The 23,733-nt window shown below is 46.1% G+C and overlaps 1 protein-coding gene across 3 annotated transcripts in view; it reads right to left on the reverse strand.

Annotated features, from left to right (window-relative positions):
- Positions 1 to 889: 889 nt before the first annotated feature.
- LOC125551630 (protein ABERRANT POLLEN TRANSMISSION 1-like) overlaps positions 890 to 23,733 on the reverse strand; it is a 39,364-nt gene continuing 16,520 nt past the window's right edge. For 2 of the 3 annotated variants that reach the window (XM_048714900.1, XM_048714902.1), the window contains 14 exons: positions 20,908 to 23,007; positions 18,853 to 20,650; positions 18,571 to 18,674; positions 17,508 to 17,864; positions 17,271 to 17,389; positions 15,056 to 15,314; positions 14,304 to 14,528; positions 4,915 to 5,054; positions 3,400 to 3,472; positions 3,050 to 3,151; positions 2,677 to 2,955; positions 2,376 to 2,543; positions 1,838 to 2,222; positions 890 to 1,351 (listed from right to left, as the gene is read on the reverse strand). In XM_048714900.1, the coding sequence (XP_048570857.1) occupies positions 1,203 to 1,351; positions 1,838 to 2,222; positions 2,376 to 2,543; positions 2,677 to 2,955; positions 3,050 to 3,151; positions 3,400 to 3,472; positions 4,915 to 5,054; positions 14,304 to 14,528; positions 15,056 to 15,314; positions 17,271 to 17,389; positions 17,508 to 17,864; positions 18,571 to 18,674; positions 18,853 to 20,650; positions 20,908 to 23,007 (6,258 nt within the window). In that variant the 3' untranslated portion in view covers positions 890 to 1,202. The remainder of the gene's footprint in view (positions 1,352 to 1,837; positions 2,223 to 2,375; positions 2,544 to 2,676; positions 2,956 to 3,049; positions 3,152 to 3,399; positions 3,473 to 4,914; positions 5,055 to 14,303; positions 14,529 to 15,055; positions 15,315 to 17,270; positions 17,390 to 17,507; positions 17,865 to 18,570; positions 18,675 to 18,852; positions 20,651 to 20,907; positions 23,008 to 23,733) is intronic. The other variant, XM_048714901.1, reaches the window with a different exon arrangement.

The raw sequence follows: 23,733 nt of genomic DNA on the forward strand, positions 1-23,733 counted from the left end.
CGCTCCGACGGTGGAGTTTTCGATGAGCACGGCATACCATGATTTATGCCAGTCACCGTTATGGAAAGCCCCCTTACCCCTAAAGATTAAGATCTTTGTGTTGCAGTTATTACACAATCACATTCCTTTGGGGACAGAGGTTCTTAATTGGCACGGCCCGGGTGATGGCATGTGCCCCCTTTGCGCGGTACAGATACCGGGACCCATATCCTATTCTCCTGTACGGCGGCGCGGGTGTTATGTACGTTCATCCGTGTTGCGCTGGGGCCCGATTGGGAGGCCCTGAACCTCACGGAGTTCCTCCAGTGCAAGGCTACCCAACAGTCTCAACATAGCCGCTTATTCTAGCTTATCTTTGCAGCAATGTCATGGACACTTTGGATGACTCTCCGAGGAAAGTGTCTGACTCCTTCAAATTCCTTGCTTTTCTGCAACACCGACATCCACTCTCGAGGCAGCATGAGCGTGATCGTCTCGGCCTCGTGATGGATGCACTTCTGGCTACAACACGGCAAGTATCATCCTCGTCACGCCGCTTGGCGACAACCACTAGGTGGCTTTTTTTTCCTATTTCTTTTATGTTTTCTTGGGCATGTGTGTGCTGTTGCCCCAGCCGTCATTCTTGGTAAGATGTTTGGATGCTGGTTGTATGAATCATTGCTTTATTTATAAAACGGGGCGAAAGCCTATTTCAAGAGAGAGAATTCTTCAAGCAAGTGGAAGATGAGTATGTTATCAATCTCTCCGAAAAAGGGGATTGTAGAGTTATATTATAATTTCCTTTGTTGTTTAGTAATCCTTCTTAATTGTTAGAGGCATTGCATATTTTGCTACTATTATCGATATATGGTCATTGATTCATTGATGATGCTATGTTACTACACATTTGTTGTCCTATTATACTGCATTGCAAAACAAAATTACCAAGGAGCAAATTCATGTGGCTTGCCATGAAAGGAAGGACACAGCTTATTTCAACGCCTTGTTTTCAGAAGCTCGGTAAAATAATGCTTCATATGTGTCAACAATATTTCTCCTGGATTAAAGAATTTCTTCAGGCGCAGCTGTTTTAGTCCACAAACTAGAAGCATCCATCCAGCTTTTACTGACCAAAGAATCGTCCACGCGTACGCCTACGCTGCATGATCAACTAGAAGCATCCATCCAGCTTTTACTGACCAAAGAATCGTCCACGCGTACGCCTACGCTGCATGATCTTTCGGGCTCATTTCCACCCGCGATGGCTCATCGTTGTCAGAAGAGGATGAAGAGGAGGAGGAGGACGACGAGTCCGTATGATGCCCAGAAGGGCCGCGCGGTGGCAACTCTGACCCGTGTTCTTGCTGACTACCTGGACAAGAAGAAAACACACGTCAGAACCCTCTATATTTTTTTGGAAACTATCACAATGAGAATAGATTTGTTCCAGCTCACACACACTAGTCTCCAATTTGTTCAGGCATGTTCCTCAGATAGTCTTAACAATCTATAAATTGTTTCAATAATAATGAAAATAATAAGTTGCATGATGATACCATTTGGATATGGGGTCCAATACAGTTTCCAAGTGCTTGCTCGTAGCACAAAATACGACAATTTCCTTACCCCTGTATACTAATGAATGCAAGAAATATTGTTTTAACTATACAAGCTAGAGTTGTCGCATGATTAGGCAGGTACTCTTACAGACAGACCAATTAGATCTTCTCTTTATTTATTTTCAAACAAGGAAAATATTTCAATGATTAAAATGTCTGACCAGTGCTATTTCTTCCTCTATTTCTACTTCAGTTAGAGCTGACAAATAGAATCACTGAAGCGATGATTCGTATCTCACCTGCATTTTGGGGAACTTTAGGCTGTAACTTTTTCGTGTGCTTCCTTATAAGCTTCTTTGTTTTTGTTATAGTTAACTGCCGAGCAAATGGAGAAAACTCGATATCATTCTCACTCCGTTCACCCTGAAAATCCTGATCACCATCTCCTTTCATAGTCTTCAGGACAAAATGCATTGCTTTCTTTTTTTGTGAACTGAACAATCCCTTCACAGAGGTGGCAAATCCATCACCAGCACCATCACTTGGTTTTCTAAGGAAAGATGGTAGTTGATCAGAGTTCCCACTTTCATCACCATCGCTGTCACTCAAATTTAAATCATTGGCAGCGATTAATCCTGCAGTTGGCTCTTTTTGGCTAGTGGATTTAGCTTTAAACTTTTTACCCTGTAAAAAAGAAGCGACGTCTAAGTCAAAGGATTGCCTTGAACCTTAAAGATCCATACAAGGCATCGCACGATCTGCTATTTAACTACTTAGCATTCAATACGGAATGCCATTCAGCTTCAAAAGTTAGAAAGCAAAATGAAAGAAAAGCACCTGCATGCCAGTTACTGACTTCAGTACTCCCCATACAATATGTTTCTTCACTCGTGAAAATAGTCTTGGCCATGTCCCAGTAAAATCTTCACGATGAAAGGTATCCATGAGTAGCCTTACATCACTAACAGCAAATGGCAATCCCTCATACGTGAGAAGCAATTCGACCTAGCATATCATCAAAAGCTTACATTATATGGAATAACAGCGAGCATATTAAAGAAAATTTCAGCAGGCTGTGTACTACGGTTACTACGTTGCATAAATAAAACATCATTTGATGAAGTATATACCAACCAACCTGGCTTATCTTTATATTGCGGAAGTCCATCATCTTCTGAGGTCTAGATTGCTTCACCTCATTAGGTTCTACAGGCTTCTTCTCTTCACGAGCAGAACGAGTTTGGGCATTTGACTGACCCTGGATTTGTGAAACAAGTTCATTAGCTACAGATTCAGCCACATTTTCCTCCCATGTTCTGTCAAATGATGACTGGTTACTGGGACTGTTTGTTTCTGCAACCGAAGTGCCTTTCTTAACTCGACGTGTCCCTGCTGTAGTAGAGACTTTGAAAAGTTCCTATATAAGGAAAAGGAGAAGCACAAAATGAGCAACAAAGGAGAAAGCATAATTAATAAATCACAACACAAATACCATGAAATGATATTTTAACCTGCCGCTTTTGTGGGTGCTGCTCATCACCAGGGAAGAAATATCCCCACATCATTCTGTACATTGATTCTGTTAAATAAATTTTCAGTGGATAGATGTCCACCTACATTAACAAGGTAGAAAGGAAACACTGTCATTCACCAAACTGTTTCTTTTGAGCAAAACCATTCACTATGCATGTATATACACAACCGAAAATAACCTGACAGTAATACTGTTTAATGTGTATTCATACAGCCTGATCTGTTACTCTTGTTCTTGTAAACTACAGAGTTGGGTAAAGCTAGCAATCAAAGGAAGAACATTCTTGCTAAACTCCAGTTCATCAAATGTAAAATCCACTGAACCTACCAGCAAACTCTCAATTACTGAGTTTCCATCAGTCGGAGCTCCTTGCCTAGCATTAACACGAAGCATTGCATTCCTGCATTGAAAATTAGTGTTGAACCATGGTTCCTCAGAATGGAGAATATATGTTCTTCCAAGCTAAAATGAATCAAATACATATGAATCAGGAAAAAGAACAGAAAATGAAGAACAAACTGTAAGAACAAAAGTTCAGATTCAAATATCACACTCGGCATCCATGCCTTTAGCTTAGTTCACTCCTTTGTCTTAATGGAGCCACGGTTAATCTTGGATGTACTTCTGCTGAGCTCAACTCACACAGAAATGAATAGAGTCAGAACCCATAGTCCATGAACTCTACATGTGTCACTTATTAGTAATGCGCGATGCAGATGCTTGGAGACATGCTTACCAAAAATAAAATGTTTTTTCTTGCCCCGCAGCAAAGGCAGGGTGCTAGATTTTTAGTGCCGGTGCTTGATTAGACACTACTCCCTCCTTTCCGGTTTATAGGGCTTATCTCAAAATTTTAGTTTTTCCATTTTATAAGGCTCAATTTGGTTGTTCCCCATCACATGTTCAGACTTCAAGGTGCATTAAATCATTGCATGCAAGTATTAAGAGAAAACTGACCAATGCATGCACTTTATGCATGCATGCATTGCAATTAATGCATTCGTAAACATAATTTTTTGAGGAAAACAAGAGCATTAATTGGGTGCTTTTGCAAAATACAAAAAATATTCCACCACTCATCATCTACCTTGGTTGGTGAGATTTTTGAACTGAGCCTTATAAACCGGAAAGGAGGGAGTACTAGTGTTAAGGTTCTTATGCTTGATCACCATCTAAGCTTCTATAAAGAGGTGCTTGCATAGAAGGAGATAACTCTCAGACGGGTGCTTGGTGCCGTGGCTATGCTTCTCTTTAAGTGCCCATTCAGAAGCTTCTTGCATTGTGCCTTTGTGCATGCTATTATATATTTCATTTTTAGCAGTATTCCAAAGTTACACTAAGATATATTTAGTGTAGCTATCTCCAGCAAGTAAACTATAAAACCATCTTAAGCACCCACAAAGAGGTGCTTGCATTGGCGGAGATAACATCATACGGATGCTTTGCGATACTTTTTGCGTTGCACCTTTGTGATGTCCATCTAAGCACTCACAAAGTGTAGCTGTTTTCTCTCTCTCTCTCTAAGTGCCTATGCAGAAACTTCTTGCACTGCACCTTTGTGATGCCCTTATATATTTCACAGTTAGCAGTGCAAAGTTGCTTTGAGATATATTTTGTGTGTGACAAAGTTTCACATAGGCAATATTCCTGTTGTTGGAAAATGCAGATCCCAGACTAAAAGTAATATCTTACAAAATGAAAGAATCTGCAATTAAGTTGGCAAAATGAGAGGCTGAAGAGTCCACACATGCCTAAAAGAACTCTCACGTCACTTTATTCTTGCAAAAGAGATATTGTAGTTACTATCGCTTAATGCTGCAAGGGAGAAGAAGCCATCCTTACTTGCCCCATTCAGACGGTGGATTCCAGGGTGCAACAACAGTATCTGATTTTGCATTAGCAAGACCATTTCTGAGAACAAACAACTTGGTTGTCAACTGAGCAATGCCTATGTCTTTGTAGTCCCGGTCAAAATCATAAATCTACATATACATACAGAAAAGGTCAGCAAAAGATCTAAATAAGCATGCACATTCTGTTATTCGGAGAAGAAACTAAAGATAATATTGTATGTGAGCCCTTGTTCCGTCCGGCCCATAAGGCCCAGGCTAGTTCCAAAAAAAAAAGTTGTACTGCCGCTTTTCTGTTCGCAGGCTAGTTCCAAAAAAAAGAAGTTGTACTGCTGCTTTTCTGTTCGCCTTTTTTTTCCTTTTTTTAGGGCTTATTGAGTTGTGCCATCAGCAGAACCCTTTTGCACTTTGTCTGTCTGCTACTTCTGCGTGTGCGTGTGGCGTGAACATTTGTTGGATCTTGTGGCTCTTGTGGTTTGTTTTATGTATAAAGTGAGGCGAAAACCTTTTTTGGCAAAAAAAGGGGAGTCGGACTCCACTCAAAACAAAAAAGAGGAGCCAGATTGCCTTAAAAAAAAAGAGGAGCCAGATCATGTCCGGTCAGATGCGTCGCTCCACACTAGAAAAGCACGAGGTGCGTTCTCTCTCTCGCAACATGGTAATCAGACCAGGTCAGGGCACTGGAGACGGCGGCGCCGGCGGCGGGGTCCGGTGAGGAGGCGGCGGCGCATCTGGGCGTGGCTGCTGTGCGCCAGCTGCGCGGGCGACGGCGGCCGGCTGGGTCCGGCGAGGAGGTGAAGCTGGAGGCGGCGAGCTTGGCTGAGGAGAGGAGAAGGAGCTGCAGCTGCTGCAGCTGAGAAGGGGAGGAGGTGATTGGAGAGGAGAAGGAGGAGCTGCGGTTGCTGCATGCTGTTTGTGGTGAGAGGGAACGACATGCTGCTGCTGATTTGCTTCTGCGTGCGTGCTGATTGGAGAAGAAGGGTTTGAGTGACCAGATTGCGACCAGACTGTCCAGTAGGGGCTGTGGTCCTGAAGGTGGCAGTGACTGCTGCTGCTGTTGCTACTCAGTTGCTGGAGTTGGTGCTAGTGGAGAAGAAGAGAGTGTGACTGGAGCTGCTGCTGCTGCTGCTGGGCTCCTGGAGTTGGTGGCTAGTTTCGTGGTGCTAGCGAGCGTAGAAGAGCTGAGTGGCTGCTGATTGCAGAGGAACAAGGCAGCACTAGAGGTGGCACAGCTAGGAGAAAAAGAGGTGGAGGCAGTCATGGGGGCTGAACTGATCGCTGCTATAAAGAAACTTGCGCAACTCACGACTGCGAAGGCTGCGAGGGGTCAACTCTTCCAGGTGGCGTAATTGTTGTGCCTAGTAGATCAGGGGTTCAAGCTTGACCTCATGCCAAATGATGTCAAGCTGAACGGCATGAGCAGCTACCTGAGCTAGTTGAGGCAGGCCTTGTTGATCTTGGAAGACAAATGTCTGACGGGGTATGTTCTGGGAATGGTTGACTGACAAGGAGAGCTCAGAATGGAAGAAGTGGAGTGTTACTGGCTCCCTGATATTGGCCTCGATGTTAAACTCCCTGACTCCAGCCATTGCAGTGTCTGTTGAGGCATTACCGAATGCTTTTGCTGTGTGGAGCCTGCTGTCCGTGAGGTATTCCGGTAAGGGCCACCAGATGCTCGTGTCCCAAATTGAAGACAGGGTCCATGTTGTTCCTCAAGGTGATAGAAGTGTGAGTATGTGCAACGCCCCGACCAAATCCATCAGTCCACCCACCAGTTCCTGGCCGTTGCGCCTGGGATCTAGACTGGCCCCACAGACCAACACTATCCTTCCTGCGCTTAACTTTGAGGTTCCTTTCGGATGGGCTCCCGGAAAAGAAGCTGCACCTTGTTGATATGAGTAGTCTTCCATTCCTATTAAGTCGGGATGTCACATATACCCCCCTCAAAGGAACCGACGTCCCCGTCGGCCCAGCAAGAACGTTCTCTCTTGGCACACATCTGTTCGTGCTAGTACCAGCATCCACATGTGCCATGTGTATGCATCACTAACCCGTACACGGCCATGTAACCGCGAGGGTCGGCTCTGATGCCAATTGTAACGCCCCGACCAAACCCACTGGTTCCTGGCCGTTGCGCCTGGGATCTAGAGTCTTTTCTGCGCATTTTGTCCACACTCTGAACACCCGAGATTAATTTCCCAGTTGGTCACCCATCCTCAAATTGCTCCAAGCAAAGCACGCTTAACTTTGAGGTTCCTTTCGAATGGGCCCTTGGAAAAGAAGGTGCACCTTTGGTGATATGAGTATACCAAATCGGGATGTCACAGTATGTGAATGAGCTGCAACATTTTTGGGCAGATCTAGATCAGTGTGATCCTGTTGACCTTCCACATGCAGAGTCCATGGAGATTGCCAGGAATTGGGTTGAGCGCAGGCGTGTGATGCAATTTCTCAAAGGTCTAGATCAAGGTTTTGAGAGCAGCACAATGTGCTGCTTCATCAACGATGCTTTTGTCCTTGATGAGGCCATTGTTGCGATGTCCCAAGAAGAGGTACACTCTAGTCGAGAAGAGGAGATGGAAATGAATCTGCTTATAGAGTGGCTGACCAGTGAGGTTTTAGGGGTGTTATAATTGTGGTCAAACAGAGCATATAAGTCATTTCTGCACTGGACCCAGAAGAGGCAGAGGCCGAGGGTACAGTGGCAGTAGCAGCCTAGGTGGTCAGAATGGGAGTGGCGGTTCTTGGAATGCTCCTCATTGAAATGTAGCTGCTTCAGTTGAAGGGAAGCAGCCTGCAGGAGGACAGAAGACTGCTACGAGCTATGGCAATTTTGTCGATACAAACGAAGGTAACATTGAATACGCATCAATAGCAACCCCATAAAATAAACTCGGAATGGGTGCTTGACTTTGGAGTATCATAATATGTTGCTGGAGACTTTAATGAGTTTAATTCTTATGTTCCACACTCTCTCCTTTTGTGTTAAGGGCATCATAATACCGTAAACCCACATGTGAGTAAGGGGATCATGAGCATATCTCTTTTTGTGTTAATCCGCTGTGATGTATGGACATATCCAATGTTATTTATCAGTGGTGCAAAGTATCTCCTTATGTTGATTGATTGCTATTCTCTGATGACTTGGGTCTATCTTTTGAAACATAAATATGAAGTGTTTCAGTGTTTCAAAGTTTTTATGCACTTGTTCAGACTTAATTTAATGTGAAAATTCAAACACACGGATCTGAAATGGCATTGAGTATGTTAACAAGACCATTGGTGCCTTCATGTCGGACAAGGGCATCCTGCATCAAACATCTTGTGTGGACACACCTCTTCAGAATGGGGCGGTAGAGAGGAAAAATTGCCACCCTCTGGAGGTTGGCCCGGGCATTGATGTTCACCATGAATGTGCCCAAGTTCATGTGGAGTGAAGCTATCATGATGGCCACCTTTTTGATCAACCGCATGCCATCCCGGGTGATAGGTATGAAATCACGGTGTGAGTTGATTTTCACCGAAAATAAATTCCACGTTCCTCCCAAGGTGTTCGGTTGCACTTGCTTTGTTCGTGATCATAGGCCATCAGTCAACAAATTCGATCCTCTGGCAGTCAAGTGTATCTTTATTGGGTATTCTTCACGACAAAGAGGTATACATGGCGATTCCACCTGGGTTCTCGACTTCTGAGACCGTTGGCAAGGTAAGAAGGCTGAAGAAAGTAGATGCAGGCATGGACAGCCCGACATCCCGGCCGGGCTCGGGCTCAGCTTTTCCGTCTGTAGCCCGGTCCGGAAGCCCGAAGATAAGCCCGAACAGGGCATAAACCATTATTTTATTAGATATATAGATATAATATATATTTTAAATATCCTGAAAATTATTATTTTAATCAAAAAGTGCACTGATTATTTATTTCTGGCGAGGCCGGGCTCGGGCTTGAGATTTTAAGGTTGGGCTTTGTAAGGCCTGGCCCCGAGAATGCCCAGGTTTAGAAGAAAGCCCTTTACGGACTGAAGCAGTCTCCAAGAGCTTGGTTTGACAAGTTTAGACTGGTGGTGTGTGACATAGGGTATGGACAATGCACTGGTGATCATACATTGTTTTATAGACACTCTAAAGGGAAACTAACCATCCTTGCAGTTTATGTTGATATCATTATCACCGGTGATGATGACGTAGAGATAGTGGTAGGAGCTAGGGTTCTACCAGGTCTAGGCCAGAGATTGTAGGGGAAGGAGGGAGCTGGGCGCGGGTGAGCACGCGGCCGGCGGCGGCTGGGCGCCGTCGTGCGCGTGGAGGAGGCTGTGGCGGTGAGAGAAGGCGGTTAGGGTTTAGGGTTCCGGCTCCTCTGGGAGCAGGGCAATAGAATTGTCTTATTGCTTAATCCGAAAAAGAGTCTTACAGCTTGTTTATATAACCACCGGGCCGCTGGCCATCTCCACCGCGCCGCTGCCCTCCCCATCCGCGCCGCTATTCACCCCCTCCGGCGCCGCCACCGCCCAGATGCCGGCGCCCTCCACCGCACCACCGGCCGCCGCCTATACCCCGGAGGAGGTCACCGGGGTCCTCAACGACCTCGTCACAGCCGTCCAGGGGATACGGCCGTACCTGGCCAGCCCCTACGGGCCGCCGCCGCCCCTGCCGCCGATTGCCGCCACCGGGCCGCCGGCCCTGCCGTGGTACTCGCCGCATCCAGGGGCCTCCGCGGCGTTCGCTGGGACGCTGCAGCTGCCGCCGCCGCCCCGCAGTGGCCGGCGCTGGCTCCCGCCGTGCCTCTAGCACCCACCGCCTCCATCCAGCAACCGCCGCCGCTGCAGGCCCCTCCACCACTCAGCACCGGGCCAGGGCCGACCGCGCCGGGAGGTGTCCCGACCCAGCAGGTTCGCTTCCCTCCGTCGCCGTCGCCGTCACCGCTCCGGGCCTGGCTGTCCGTGTCGGCGCCGCAGCCTGTCTACACTACGGTCGGGGAACAGCCGACGCCCACCCTGCTGTACGGTGATCCGTCCGGCTCCGCGGGTCCTTACGCGGGCCGCGCTGACCCGCCGTTCCACGTTTCTCCAAGCTCGACTTCGCCACCTACGACGGGACTGAGGACCCCCTCAACTGGCTCAACCAGTGCGAGCAGTTCTTCCAGGGGCAACGCACACTCGCGTCGGACCTCTTATCACCTCCGAGGTGCCGCACAGACGTGGTATTACGCCCTCGAGCAGGACGAGGGCGGCATGCCCCCTTGGGAGCGTTTTCGTGAGCTATGTCTCCTTCGCTTCGGGCCGCCAATCCGCGGGAGCCGGCTGGCGGAGCTCGGCTACCTCCCCTTCACATCCACGGTGCAGGACTTCGCCGACCGCTTCCAGGCCCTTGTATGCCACGCGCCGGGCGTGACGGCGCAGCAACGGTCCGAGCTCTTCGTCGGCGGTCTCCTGGATCACATCCGCGTTGACGTGGAGCTTCGAGGACCCCAGGACCTCCAGACGGCCATGTACTACGCCCGCGCCTTCGAGTGTCGCGCGCAGGCCTTGCAGCAGGCGGCCCCGGCTCGAGGAGGCCGACGGAACGCCAGGCAGCCCCCAGCACCTGCTCCAGGCCGGCTGCCCCCGGCCACTCCGGCGATTACCACCCCGGCCGCGACGCGGCCCTTCCGTTGGCTCTCTCAGGCCGAGCAGCTCGAGCATCGGCTCCAGGGGCTTTGCTATAACTGTGATGAGCCCTACGTGCCGGGCCACGTCTGCCCGCGCCTCTTCTACTTGGAGACGGCCGACTACGTCGAGGAGGACACACCCGCCGACAGGCACGGCGAGTTGCCGCCCCCAGTTGTTGCGGAGGCCGCCCCCGCGACCGCCCCGGCGACGGCGCTCGTGGTCTCGCTCCATGCGCTTGCCGGCATCCGCGACAAGCGAACTATCCTCTTGCCGGTGATGATTCATGGCGAACGCCTGGTGGCCCTCTTGGATACGGGCTCCACACATAACTTCCTGCCCGAGGCTACCATGCGCCGCTTAGCGCTTTAGCCGACGGGCGGGGAGCAACTTCGGGTCACGGTGGCCAACGACGACCGCCTCCGGTGTCATGGGCTGGCGCGGAACGTGCCCATCACTATCGGCGACGAGCACTTCACCATCACGTGCGCGGGCATCGACTTGGGCTGCTTTGACTTCATCCTCGGCGTCGACTTCTTGCGAACCCTTGGTCCCACCCTCTGGGACTTTGACGCCCTGACGATGACCATCTGGCGCCAGGGTCGCCGCGTCCGGTGGGAGGGCATGGGTGGCGCCTCTCCGGCGACGCCGCAGCTTCAGCTGGCCGCGGCCGCCACCGAGCCCGAGCACCCATTGCTAGATCACCTTCTGCAGCAGCACCGCGACCTCTTCGACGAGCCTCAGGGCCTTCCGCCAGCCCGGGTGTATGATCACCGCATTCATTTCCTGTCGGGCACGGCGCCGGTTGCAGTGCACCCCTACCGCTATCCCCAGCTGCAGAAGGACGAGCTGGAGCGGCAATGCGCGCTCATGCTCGCCTTGGGCATCATCCAGATCTCAACGTCGCCATTTTCGGCGCCGGTCCTCCTCGTCTGCAAATCGGACGGCACGTGGCGCTTCTGCATCGACTACCGCGCCCTTAATGCCCTGACACGCAAGGACAAGTTTCCTATTCCGGTGGCCGACGAGCTCCTAGATGAGCTCCATGGGGCGCGTTTCTTCACCAAGCTCGACCTCCGGTCGGGCTACCACCAGGTGCTGATGCACCCAGACGATGTCGCCAAGACGGCGTTTCGGACTCATCACGGCCACTTCGAGTTCTTGGTGATGCCTTTCGGCCTCTCCAACGCCCCGACGACCTTCTAGGCTCTGATGAACGACGTCCTCCGCCCCTACTTGCGTCGGTTTGTGCTCGTTTTCCTTGATGACATTCTTATCTACACCGCCTCGTGGGCGGAGCACCTTCAGCACGTCGCCATCGTCTTCAACGAGCTTCGGGCGCACCATCTTCATCTTAAGCGCTCGAAGTGTTCGTTCGGGACACCTTCAGTCGCCTACCTCGGCCACGTCATCTCGGCTGAGGGGGTTGCTATGGACGCCGACAAGGTGGCGGTGGTCGCGGCTTGGCCGACACCACACTCACCGCGGGCTCTTCGCGGCTTCCTGGGCCTCGCAGGGTACTACCGGAAATTTGTCCTGGAGTTTGGCCTCATCGCGTCATCACTCATGCGTCTGCTGCGCCGCGACGCCTTTGCCTGGGATGAGGCGACGTCGGCGTTCAAGGCCCTCAAGGGGGCCCTCACGACGGGCCCCGTTCTTCATATGCCTGATATCGACCGCCCGTTTGTGGTGGACTGTGATGCCTCCGGTGCGGGGTTCGGCGCCGTCCTTCATCAGGGCGATGGCCCTCTAGCCTTCTTCAGCAGGCCCTTCGCCGCACGCCATCTTAAGCTCGCGGCTTATGAGCGGGAGCTCATTGGCTTGGTGCAGGCTGTGCACCATTGGCGGCCCTATCTTTGGGGCCACTCGTTCAGGATTCGCACGGATCACTACAGCCTCAAGTTCTAATTGGACCAGAGGCTGTCTACCGTGCCGCAGCATCAGTGGATCAGCAAGCTCTTTGGCTTTGACTTCACTGTCGAGTATCGTCCGGGCCGCCTTAACACTGTGGCCGACGCCCTGTCTCGCCGCGACGCGTACCACGACGCCACCGTCGGCGACTCCGAGGGGTGGTGCTATGCATCCGCACGGGCCCTCTTTCGCCCTCTTCGCCGACATCCGTCGGGCCACCGCGGCCGCGCCGGACGCTCTGCTCCTTCAGCAGAGGCTTGCTGCGGGCGACCTGGAGGAGCCGTGGCGCCTCGCCGATGGCCTGCTCCTGCATGGGCGCCGTATCTTCGTGCTGGCGCACGACGACCTCCGTCATCAGGTTCTGCTGCTGGCCCACTCGGCCGGACACGAGGGTGTGCAGAAAACCCTACATCGTCTCCGCGCCGGCTTCTATATTCTCGGTGATCAGTCTTAGGGTTAATTAGAGATAAGGGTCGCTTGCTTAGGGGTCAAGTAAGCCTTGCTTGAGAGTCAAGTAAACCTCTCTATATAAAGAGAGGAGATGTATCAATCTAATCAAGAAAGAATTAAGAAGGAAATCCCTTCCATCTTGCCCGGCCGTGGGCAAAAAGGGCCCCGGCCGGCCCTCTCGCGCCCTCCTTCTAGCAACACCATAACAGATAGCAAGGTTAAAGCGGTGTCTGAGTAAGGCCTTTGAAGTTGAACATCTTGGTCAACTCAAGTACTTCCTTGGTATAGAAGTGGCCAGGTCTGAAAAAGGAATAAATCTTTCTCAAAGAAAGGTACCCATGACCTCCTCTGTGATGTTGGCATGCTAGGTTGTCGAGCTGCTTCAATCCCAATTGATCAAAACCATAATGTCTGCCTAATCAAGTGATCTAGTGTATAAAGAAACGATTTGTGGGAAGATTATTGTACTTGTGTCATGCACAACCAGACATTGCATTTGCAATAAGTGTTGTGAGCAGATATATGCATGATGCATGAGCCTAGGCAATACATAGAATCTTGAGGTACTTGAAGAGTTGTCCTGGAAAGGACTGATATACAAGAGTCGTGGACACCTTGTCATGGATGGTTATTGTGATGCTGATTGGGCTAGCTGCCTGGATGATAGGAGATCAACTTTATGCCATTGTGTTTTCCTAGGAGGAAATCTAGTGTCTTGAAGAAGCAAGAGACAACCAGTTGTTTTCAAATCAACTGCAGAGGCTGAATACAGAGCCATGTCTCAAGGGTTGAGTGAGTTATCATGGACAAGGAATCTATTAGAAGAGCTGAAGATATTGAAGATCAGTTGTATGAATGTATGGTGCGACAACAAGTCAGCAACTAACATAGCAAACAACTCAGTTCAACATGATAGAACCAAACATGTGGAGATTGACAGATTCTTTATCAAGGAAAAACTGGATACTGGGATTAGCAAGAAGAGTATGTGAGCTCAAGGCAACAGATCGCCTTATTTAGCTTGGGTAACCCTTTAAATGGAATTTCTATTTTCAAAAATGGGGTTTACCAAATTTTTCATGACTCTTGAGGTTCAACCCAATCCATCTTTTCTTTCTTTTTCCTTCCGATACTAAAAAAAGATTGAAAATGATAAAATGTTGTCATATCACGAAGAAATCTATCCCTCCCATAGCAATAACTAGAATTAAGAAAAGGGAATGACAAAGCATCTGGAAATAAACGATTAATTTTCCTCCCTCCCCCCTCTCTCCAGATAATTGTTCGCCGGCATTTTTTGAAAAGGCACTCCTAGTCTTTGAACTATTAGAAATCACAAACTTAATATTATACTTGGCTGGAGAAAAAATAAACTTACAATATCATTTATCTCAGCTTCAGAAAAGGCTTTTCCGTCTGCTAACATGCTCCACCCGACCTTGTTTATCCTCACCGAAACTCTCATGGCACATGAAGGGCTTTTGTTCTTTTCCTTTTCCATCAACCTCAACTGTGCAGCTTTCTGCATAGCACTTCTCAGCATAGAATATGCTTCTTTCCTACCATTTCGGACATTCACAAGTTCTTTCTTCAGACGTTTTACCTGGCAAAGCCATGATGGTAAACTCAGATTGAAGTAGTTTATTCATAAGATTCATGCTAATGAGAGCTTAAATATTTGCTTCATTAGTGTTAAGTAAGTACGAAAAAAGATATGAACTAACCAGTGAAGTTTACAAACAAATACAATTTGCAGGAAGCAAAATACTCCCTCCGTCTCGGTGCATTAGGCATCTGACGAAAATAAAATAATCCCAAAACGCTAAGGCACATAGGAGCAGTACTACTTGCATGCATATTAGTTAGACCCCATCTATTAATTGGAGGACCAATGCAAGCAATTTATGCAGCACACTATTTGGATTTGAAGAGGTCTCCTAATTAATAGCATGTTTTCAGTTGAGAAAGGAATAGTGTGATTGGCTTCCTCTACGATTCAATTTTTTCTGCTAGCCCAATCTCTACGTGCCTAGGTTGCAGTGCACCTCCTAAGATGCCTAATGCACCTAGACGGAGGGAGTATTATTTATACCTGTGTGGACAGGCAACAACTGTAATTCTCATACATACCAGCATTGACTTTGAACCAGTAGCAATTGATGTAGAATCATCCAATTTTGGTGACTGACTCGGATCACCAGATAATTCACTACTGGTAGACAAGATTCTGATATCATCAAACAGTATCTTCCGTTCTCTTTCTTTTACTTCAACATGGATCTTCGCTAATTCGACCTCTTCGACTCCATCTGGTACAACTGCATCAGATTCTTCAGCAATGTCGCTATCATCATCATCAAGGGGATAGCACAGATTACTCTTCCGAGTTCTGAAAAATGGAGTAGTTTCATTAGTACGAAGCAAATATCACCCAAGATATATATTGCCCAGTCAAGATGAATACAGCTAGCAGAAACCAAAATGCTATTACGAACTAAATAAACTTATTTCGGTTTTTATTTTAAGAAATATATTCATGTTTATGAATTCCACAGGAGTGCCAACGAATGTGGAGATTTTCGGGTCACAAAAAAATGAATTTGGAGATAGTATTTTATAGAATTTGCACTTTGTAGGTGGCAGATCTTTAAGTTTTTGCAGCAAGTACTAGAAAACAGAGGTGGTGTGATAGTGATTGAAGCCTCACCCGTTGATGAGCAAAGCATGGTGGATTCTAGGGATTATCCCAAATCTATACCATATTAGAGAGCATGAGAAGAGATTTTGATGCGGAGCATCCCAAGGTCATCCCCATGGACCTATCAACGTCTCCCACGACACCACTTGGACCAATGACAAGAGCACGAGCCAAGGCTATCGAAGATAAGGTGAACTCACTCCTCTCCGAACTACCACTTTCTATGCATGAGACATGGCTACTACAAGCGAAAACCCTATGTGTGATCAGGTACTTGGCGGAAAGCCACAGATCAGCTACACCCAACGGACAAGACAGCAAGGACGCCCAGCTCAATGGACAAGAAGAAGGACTGCTCGAAACTCCCAGTCACCGGACAACCGGCGACCCTCGGACGTCCGACGAACTCCAGGCACCAGACGACCGGCCCTCTCCGGACGACCGGCGCTACCACACCCGAGCCAAAACGCTGGACTTCCGAAGACTACCGGACGACCGACGCCCCGGACATCCGACCCCGACCGGACGTCAGACCCTAGCCCATCCGAGCCGAATCTATGGACGCCCGACAAGCATCGGACGTCCAGACCCTCGCGAGCCTCCGAATGACCGGTAACCACCGGACGTCCGACACCTGTGTGCTGATTTCGTGTTGGGCCGAAGCCCATGTACCCCTTCGACCTCTAAGACTATATATAGACCTCCTCCTCCTCCTCTTTTCTAGGGTCAGTGTTGTGATAGCTCATATTAGAGATAGAGCCTCGCTCATCCACATCGGATCTACTCCTTGAGAGAGACCGCGGCCCCTCTACAGAGAAGATCTCCTTGGATTCAAGACCCCCTTTTGGGTGGCCTCATCAAGACCTCCTTTGGAGAAGAACCGGTTACCGTGTATCGTCCCTTGTTGATCGTGGATCGTGTGAACTCTTTTGTGTTCGAGAATCTAGCATATGTGTGATCATTCTTGTTGGTTTTAGTGTTTCTCTCGTGTTTCCCCTCGTGTTCATCGTGTTCATCGCGGGATCCGCTCCTTTCGTGAAAGATCGGCTGTATAGGGTCCTACCATACATCAGATTTAAACATTGATAAATGTGCAACTTGTTCAAACTAGCAATATAGATATGTATTAGGGATTTATGGGCCACATTGGGCCAAGACATCCTATGCTGTATATAGATTAGAGAGTATATATCACACTTGACATTTAGCACTGACAAGTGATACTCCATCAATTCGTAAATACATGACTTCCCAAAAAGGATTCGGTCAAAAATAATAATTTTGACTACAATTATGTGAACTATTTTTTAGATTTGTAAGGTCAAAATAGTACCATTAGATTTTTCATAATATACTATGTTACAAAAAGTAACGGTCAAAGATACATATTGCAGACCGTGTCAATGCCTAAAACTTCATCTCTTTACAACCGGAGGGATTATATCACAAAAGCTCATATAAAACTAAAAAATGTCATTGTTTGTTAGTACCCATATAAACAAAACACCCAATAATCATTATTGGAGTATTTCCTAGTGTTTTTTAAGGAATCTACCACGTTAGATCTTCCCAATTTGTTGTGAAGGTACTGATAGCATAATAGTATTCAAATACTAAAATGGAAGTAATACAAGATAGACAGAATACCTGGGAGCTCTCGCAAAGAGCAGATTAGTCAAAACATCCATCATAACCTGAAATTGGCGTGATGTCATACCAGCAGTTATATCTGGAGAGTTAAATGCCAGCTCTTTCAGTGGCTTGACCTGCATCACCAAAAAAGAGTAAACACATACATTTGCTACCTCCACTGAGGCACTGACTATGCAAAAAGATGCTCCGGAAATGGTGCAAAGCAACATCAAATTATGGCAGAGAATAGACCTTTAGCTCAGGATTTCCTCCCTTGTGTCTTGTGATGCGGAAGTACATTTGGCATGGCATAAATACCCTCTCAAGTAAAGCACCAGTTCTTTTGACTTCTGACGATCTGCGATGTATTTTTGGCAGCCACTGAATACCAGCACCCGGATCAACATCAGTTGGAGCAACATGAGCCTGAACATGCTCCAACATTACAGAAACCTCAAAACGTGACCAGGTCATTTCTGGCTTGGACTCTCCGATGGATACGTTGCTGGCGCCAAGTGCTTTCTCAAACATTTCTTGACCAACTTGTACAACTGACTGAAATGAACGAACCATCACCCGTCCACTACCAGCAGCTAGCAGAAACCTACCCTGATGTAGTTGTAACAGATATCTCAATAATTGCAACAGTGTTCCTAAATATAGTGTATTATCAAAACTGAAATCATTCTTCCATAAACATGGCACTGAGTTAGTAAGGAAATAAGAAACAATGAGCTTGAAAGTAAATTCGCTAGCTGTCAAGGAGTGTTCACACACAATCTATGTACCTGCAATCCATCGTACTGAAATTGTGAAGTTTTGGCACCATTTGGAACATGGGAATTTCATAGGACATTAATCAAAACATCCATTCTCACTGGGAGTAGAATTTCTTACAACTTATCCATATGGGAATCGTATGTTCCAAACGGGACCTTGAGATTCGTCGAAATTTATATATTATCCAATTATATGGCAGTAATTTGTGAGTGAGATGCAAATATCAAATGTAGTTGCATTTAATGTTTTAAAATCAAATACAAACTTCTGGCCCATTAAAATGTGAAAATCACGTCAGAGTCATTTGTTATTCGAATTCTCTTATTTAGCAGACTGACAACCACTATCAGCTTGGTCCACTATTTCTTGTATGGGTAACATTGGTTATAGTCATTATCTGCCAGTAATGTGCTGAAGATAAAGGTTTGTGCATAGTTTTGAGTTTCGACAAGCCTGTGACTGAAGGAAAAACAATATGATATTTCTTAAAATGCTAATATGAACTGCCAAAAAAGCAGGGCAGCAGTATACTCACATTTGCTTCTTCTGAATGCAGATTGAACTGAGGTTGGACAATATTAACCATGAAAAGTCTCGTGCCTTCATCTTCAGAATCACTACTGTTTGAAGGCTTCGTTGCTACATCACAAGTTACTAGTCAAAGTAAGAAAACTATTAACGCAGCTGCTAAAATTTCCAAGTGTTTAGTGCAATGCTACTAAGTCATTTTTGAAGATAATAAAACAAAAAGATACCAACTTAGTTCTGGGGTCAGTACAAACAGCTAGCACGAAAAGGGATTGTGTGATAAGCATACCAGTTTCACTACTCGATGTTGGCTCTAGCTTGCTGGATCCGATGGAAGAAGCTGGGTCTGAACTCTTGGTTTGTTGGAGAGGATCTGAAGACTGTGATGCTGAGGGTGAAGAGTTGGGAGCAGCATCATTAGACATCTCAGCTTCTTTAATTGCCTGCTTTTTCTCAAGAATCTTTCTTTGGGTGTATTGGCGAGAAGGAGATGGTTTTGGAGGCTGAAATGCTTGGGTTAAACCACCAACCCAAGATAAGATAGCGGCTCTATTTTCTAGACTCCACAGAATTTTCAATCCATGAACGAATACTCGCTGACAATTGTCAGCAACAACAACATTAAACCCCTCCTCATCACTACCTGATTGCGCATCGTCACTTTCATCACCCCCATCAAACTCAGACTTGAATGATGTCACCTCAGATTTTTTCCTGCCATCCTCCTGCCATGCTGATAATCTAGCAGCATCGGCCTTGGGAGCTTGTTTTCGTATTGTGAAATAATCAGAGTACAGAAAAAATCCATCATCCCGGCTTTTCTCAGTCGATCTAGTTTTTGTTTTGCTCTTTTCACAAGCAGGATTATCTGCAACTTTGGTATGCAGACTCTTGCTTTCTACCTGGCCATCCTTCGAACTTGTTTGTTCAGGAGTATTATTAATAAATACCTTCAATAAGTGCATGTCTATGCCCATGTAGACAAGATCAAGAGGTTCGCGCTTGCAGTCAAAAGTAAATATCTGCTTACCACGACTGGAAGAAATTTCCAACCTGAGCTTTGTGAAGTGCAGTATCAGACCTTTAGCAGGATCATCAGCCTGTAGTGGTATATTGTTGATCTGCAATAGTGTAGCATCAAAACGAATACACTGTTCGGTCATAACTCTATCAAGTGGCAGATTTCCGGACCGGATAAATCTAGGAACTCCAAACCGTGGAAACCTAGAGAAAAGTCTTAATTTATGGGGAGGAAGAAAAAATAAGTTCCACCACTTTGATAGCCAGACCAAATCATGAGCTCCAACATTCAGAGTCGGAGAATCATTTGAAGATGCTTGGGTTTTTTGTTTACTCTCCATAGGTTCAGCAGTACTAGGTTTAAGTGAAAAGCTCCACTTTAGTGAGAGTGAAGTTGACCGAAATGGATCAAGTACTTTGTCTCGCGGTTTTCCCTCTACAGGTAGAGTAAATATATAATGATCCATAGGGTTGCCTGAATCACATCCCCACTCTATTGCAATGTCCATGAAAAAGGAGGGTGTTTCAAGGAAAGGTATAGTTGTATGAGGTGGAGGTTCTAGAGTGCACTTCTTCGCAAGACTCTCTAGGCTAGTGATGTACACCTTTAGACACTTTGAAGACAGACTGACATAACCATCCACATATCGTATTTCTATATAGCCAGTTGTGATTAGCAATTGATCTAGCTTCTCATAAGGACTTGTTGCAGCAGGGAGATGCCACATTGTTTCAGCAAGACATAAGCTGAATTTACCGTGGATGTAGTTCCGCATATCATCCCACCAGGGTAAACTGCGCTCTCTTCTAGGGGGTTCGGGGCGCTCAAAGTACCATCTTTTAGCTAGATTTGCCCTGCGCAATGCACATGTAAAAGCATAGCTTATATCGGCAAAAACTGGCTCATAGCCGACTCCAAAGGAGACCTCCCCTCTTTGAAAAGACAATGGTATGTCAGCATATGTTTTCATTGGTGGGGTATAGCCAGTAGCGGACCGTAGCAGATTTACTCGCCACCATTTCCCAACATAAACATCTTGTCGAACTTGGGGCTGAAAACAAGTCGCCTGCCACCAGAAACAAATAATTATGTAATTTGAAGTGATATTTGACCAGGACAAATTTTTTTCAAACGTATGAAGTACATATTGCAGAAATTATTTTTAATTCCCTAGCTTTAACACAATTATGTATTTGAACAAAGAGAGAAATTGCAGCTATATGATGTTTGAGTAAGTCTTTCTCTTTTCTATTGCCAAAGGGTGGGTTCATAGTTCTAATAGTATTCCATAAATGAAAGGAGTGAACAGCATCAAAGGCTAACCTGCTGGGCAAGCACAAGCCGTCCATCACATTTAGCAGAGGTTCCAGAAAAGAGTGGAAATGCGTAATCTCTTATATACGCAGATAATGATTTAGCTTTCAAAGTAAAATTGCTGCCATACAACCGGGAAAATGGAATATCATTTTTTGCACAAACAGGATCCACACTTTTAACAAAACTAATCATTCCTTCATCACCCCCATCAATCTTTGATAGGCTCACGTCAACATCTTTTGCACAGATTGACATAACTGATGCTCTCTGTTTACTCATCTTAAATCCTGACTGGAAGCCACTTGAACATGAACCTGACCCTTCTGATACTGACAACTTCTGACATGCCTGGTAATATGATTTAAATGCCTGTATATGGATTTCTTCTCTAAGCTTTTCAAGAGATTGCATGCCAGGCGCATCAACATAAACATCAGGGTTGTCATTGCTCTTTTCAGAAGCAGAGCCATCCAATTTTGCCTTGGGGGAGTCTTTGTTTTTGGCTGACTCAAGCTGATCGAGCAGATCCAACCTAACTATGGACTCACTAAATACATTCTTCATTAAAGCCATATGCTCATCAAGCCAACCTTGGAGAGGTTCTTCCTCAATTTCTGCTGTGAGGTCACGTACAATTAACCTGACATACCGAAATACCGTGGATTTTGATTTGCTCTTTTTACTGCTGCTGCTGCTGCTAGATTTCTTCTCAGGAAATAATACGGATGTTTTTGCTGCAGAAATAAGTTTAAATGCCCGCAATGTATCTTCAACTGCATCATCAATAGCCCGCAGCTGCAACCTAAAAGGCAGACATATATAAGCATCTCGCAATTGAATAACCCAATCACATGTAGTTGCAGACTGAAACTTCTTATCAGGAATGCTGTCAGAAACAGAAATCGGGATGCGTGAAATCTGCATACGGCTGCTTTTGAAAAGCTGTGCATCACAAAAAATAATCGCAACCCCTTCAATCAAAACACCAATCTTGGCATTCTCAGAAAAAATGGAGCCAACGTGAACCATTGCTTCAACCCCATCAGCAAGTTCACCTGAAATTTTCAATGATTCCACATCAATGGCAATAACTGATTCCCGTTTCTTTTGTGCCTTCTCTTGCTGGCTATTGTCTGTAGGTTCTTTTTTTGTCAACGTATCCATGTGTGCTGTTTCTTCTTTTACCTCAGTAGCAGAATTCTGGAGTTTCAGCCTGTGCAGAACTGATTTAAGCCGCGTGGCTACTTCAAGTAATTCCAGGCAGGGATCTGGCTCATACCTGACTGCTATATCTGTCACATTGATGAGGGAGCAGACTGCATTGTCATTCTGCCCACCAGAACGCTTGACGAACTTTGCCTTTTGCACATCAAAAAGTGTAACCTCCTCTGCAGCATTATCATCAAACTGATATTCTTTATGTGTTAATCTGGATCTTCCAAGTTCAACCTGCATGGAGTGCTTTTCCTTGTTCAGACACACACCAAATCGATTAGTCTCAAGAGAAGTGGAGAAGTTAACATTCTTATGATCTGGAAGCCTGGTCGAGTTTACATAGGCCATCCTTGGGCCACCATTAGCGTCATCAGTTATCATAACACGGCCACCCTGTGAACCAAAATTTACACGCTTTGGATCTGCTACGGACATATCTTCAAGCCTCATGTCACCAACATACAAAATAGAGCACTGTTCAACGCTAATCTTCACTAGCTGTGCTCCTTTAGCATTCTTGGTAGATTTTTGAGAAGTCTCATGTACAGGTCGTTTCTTAGGGGGGAGAATGCTTTTCAAAAAACCCTTGTAGGACATTGCAGTTGTACAAAGCAACTCAAGGTAATAAAAACAGAAATGCATTCCTATTCCAGATATATTAACAGAGAGAGCAGATTTAGCATGGTCAACACCGCTATCTTTGCTTGCCTCCTTTTGCTCTAGATCAAGAGTTGAGCAGCTAATGTGCAGTAAGGTGCCCGAAATGCATTCATTTATCAACTGTTGATGTTTCACAGCAACAAGGAATTTTAATTCTCCAAGCTTTGCATGCAGTTCAGGTCCTTGGTTTACCAACTTACTTGCAGAAAAATGAGTAGACAGCAAGCAACACTGCATAATCCAGTATTTACAGCTAAGGTTAGTAGTTATAAATGGTAACATACCAATTTGATGTGATTCATAATTTGGACACATGAAAGCTTGAAACCTTAATATTTCTGCAGTACCAAGCAGACATGAATCTCATAATTCATTAGGCTGGTCGTAATGGTAGTATCATAAGGGGTATCATGCATGCCAACAAGACTTTTTGGATGATATGGCACACAATTAAATGAGGAAAGAGAGGATGTAGTATTATATCATGATTCTGTATCATATTAAATGTTGTACTCCCTCCGTTCCTAAATGTAAGTCCTTTTAGACATTTCAAATGGACTACAACATACGGATGTATGTAGACATATTTTAGAGTGTAGATTCACTCATTTTGCTCCGTATGTAGTCACTTGTTGGAATCTCTAGAAAGACTTATATTTTGGAACGGAGGGAGTACTACTTTGTGTCATGCATGACAATTAATAAGGCAACCTAAGATACCAACTTATGATACTATGCATTACGGAAGTAGTATCATACACTAGTATCATATGCATGATACTAGTGTATGATACTCTCCATTACAACCAGCCTTAAATCATGTTGGCATGGTCTTGATAAATGGGAATGTGGGCACACAGCAATTTCTATTATTAAGAAAGTAATAACTACATTTACTTCACAAGCATATAAACTCCAAGAGTTTCAAGGATAAGTGCCTTCGAAGTGGAACAACAT

This window comes from Triticum urartu, chromosome 4, assembly GCF_003073215.2.
Source record: "Triticum urartu cultivar G1812 chromosome 4, Tu2.1, whole genome shotgun sequence".
Taxonomy (NCBI): domain Eukaryota; kingdom Viridiplantae; phylum Streptophyta; class Magnoliopsida; order Poales; family Poaceae; genus Triticum; species Triticum urartu.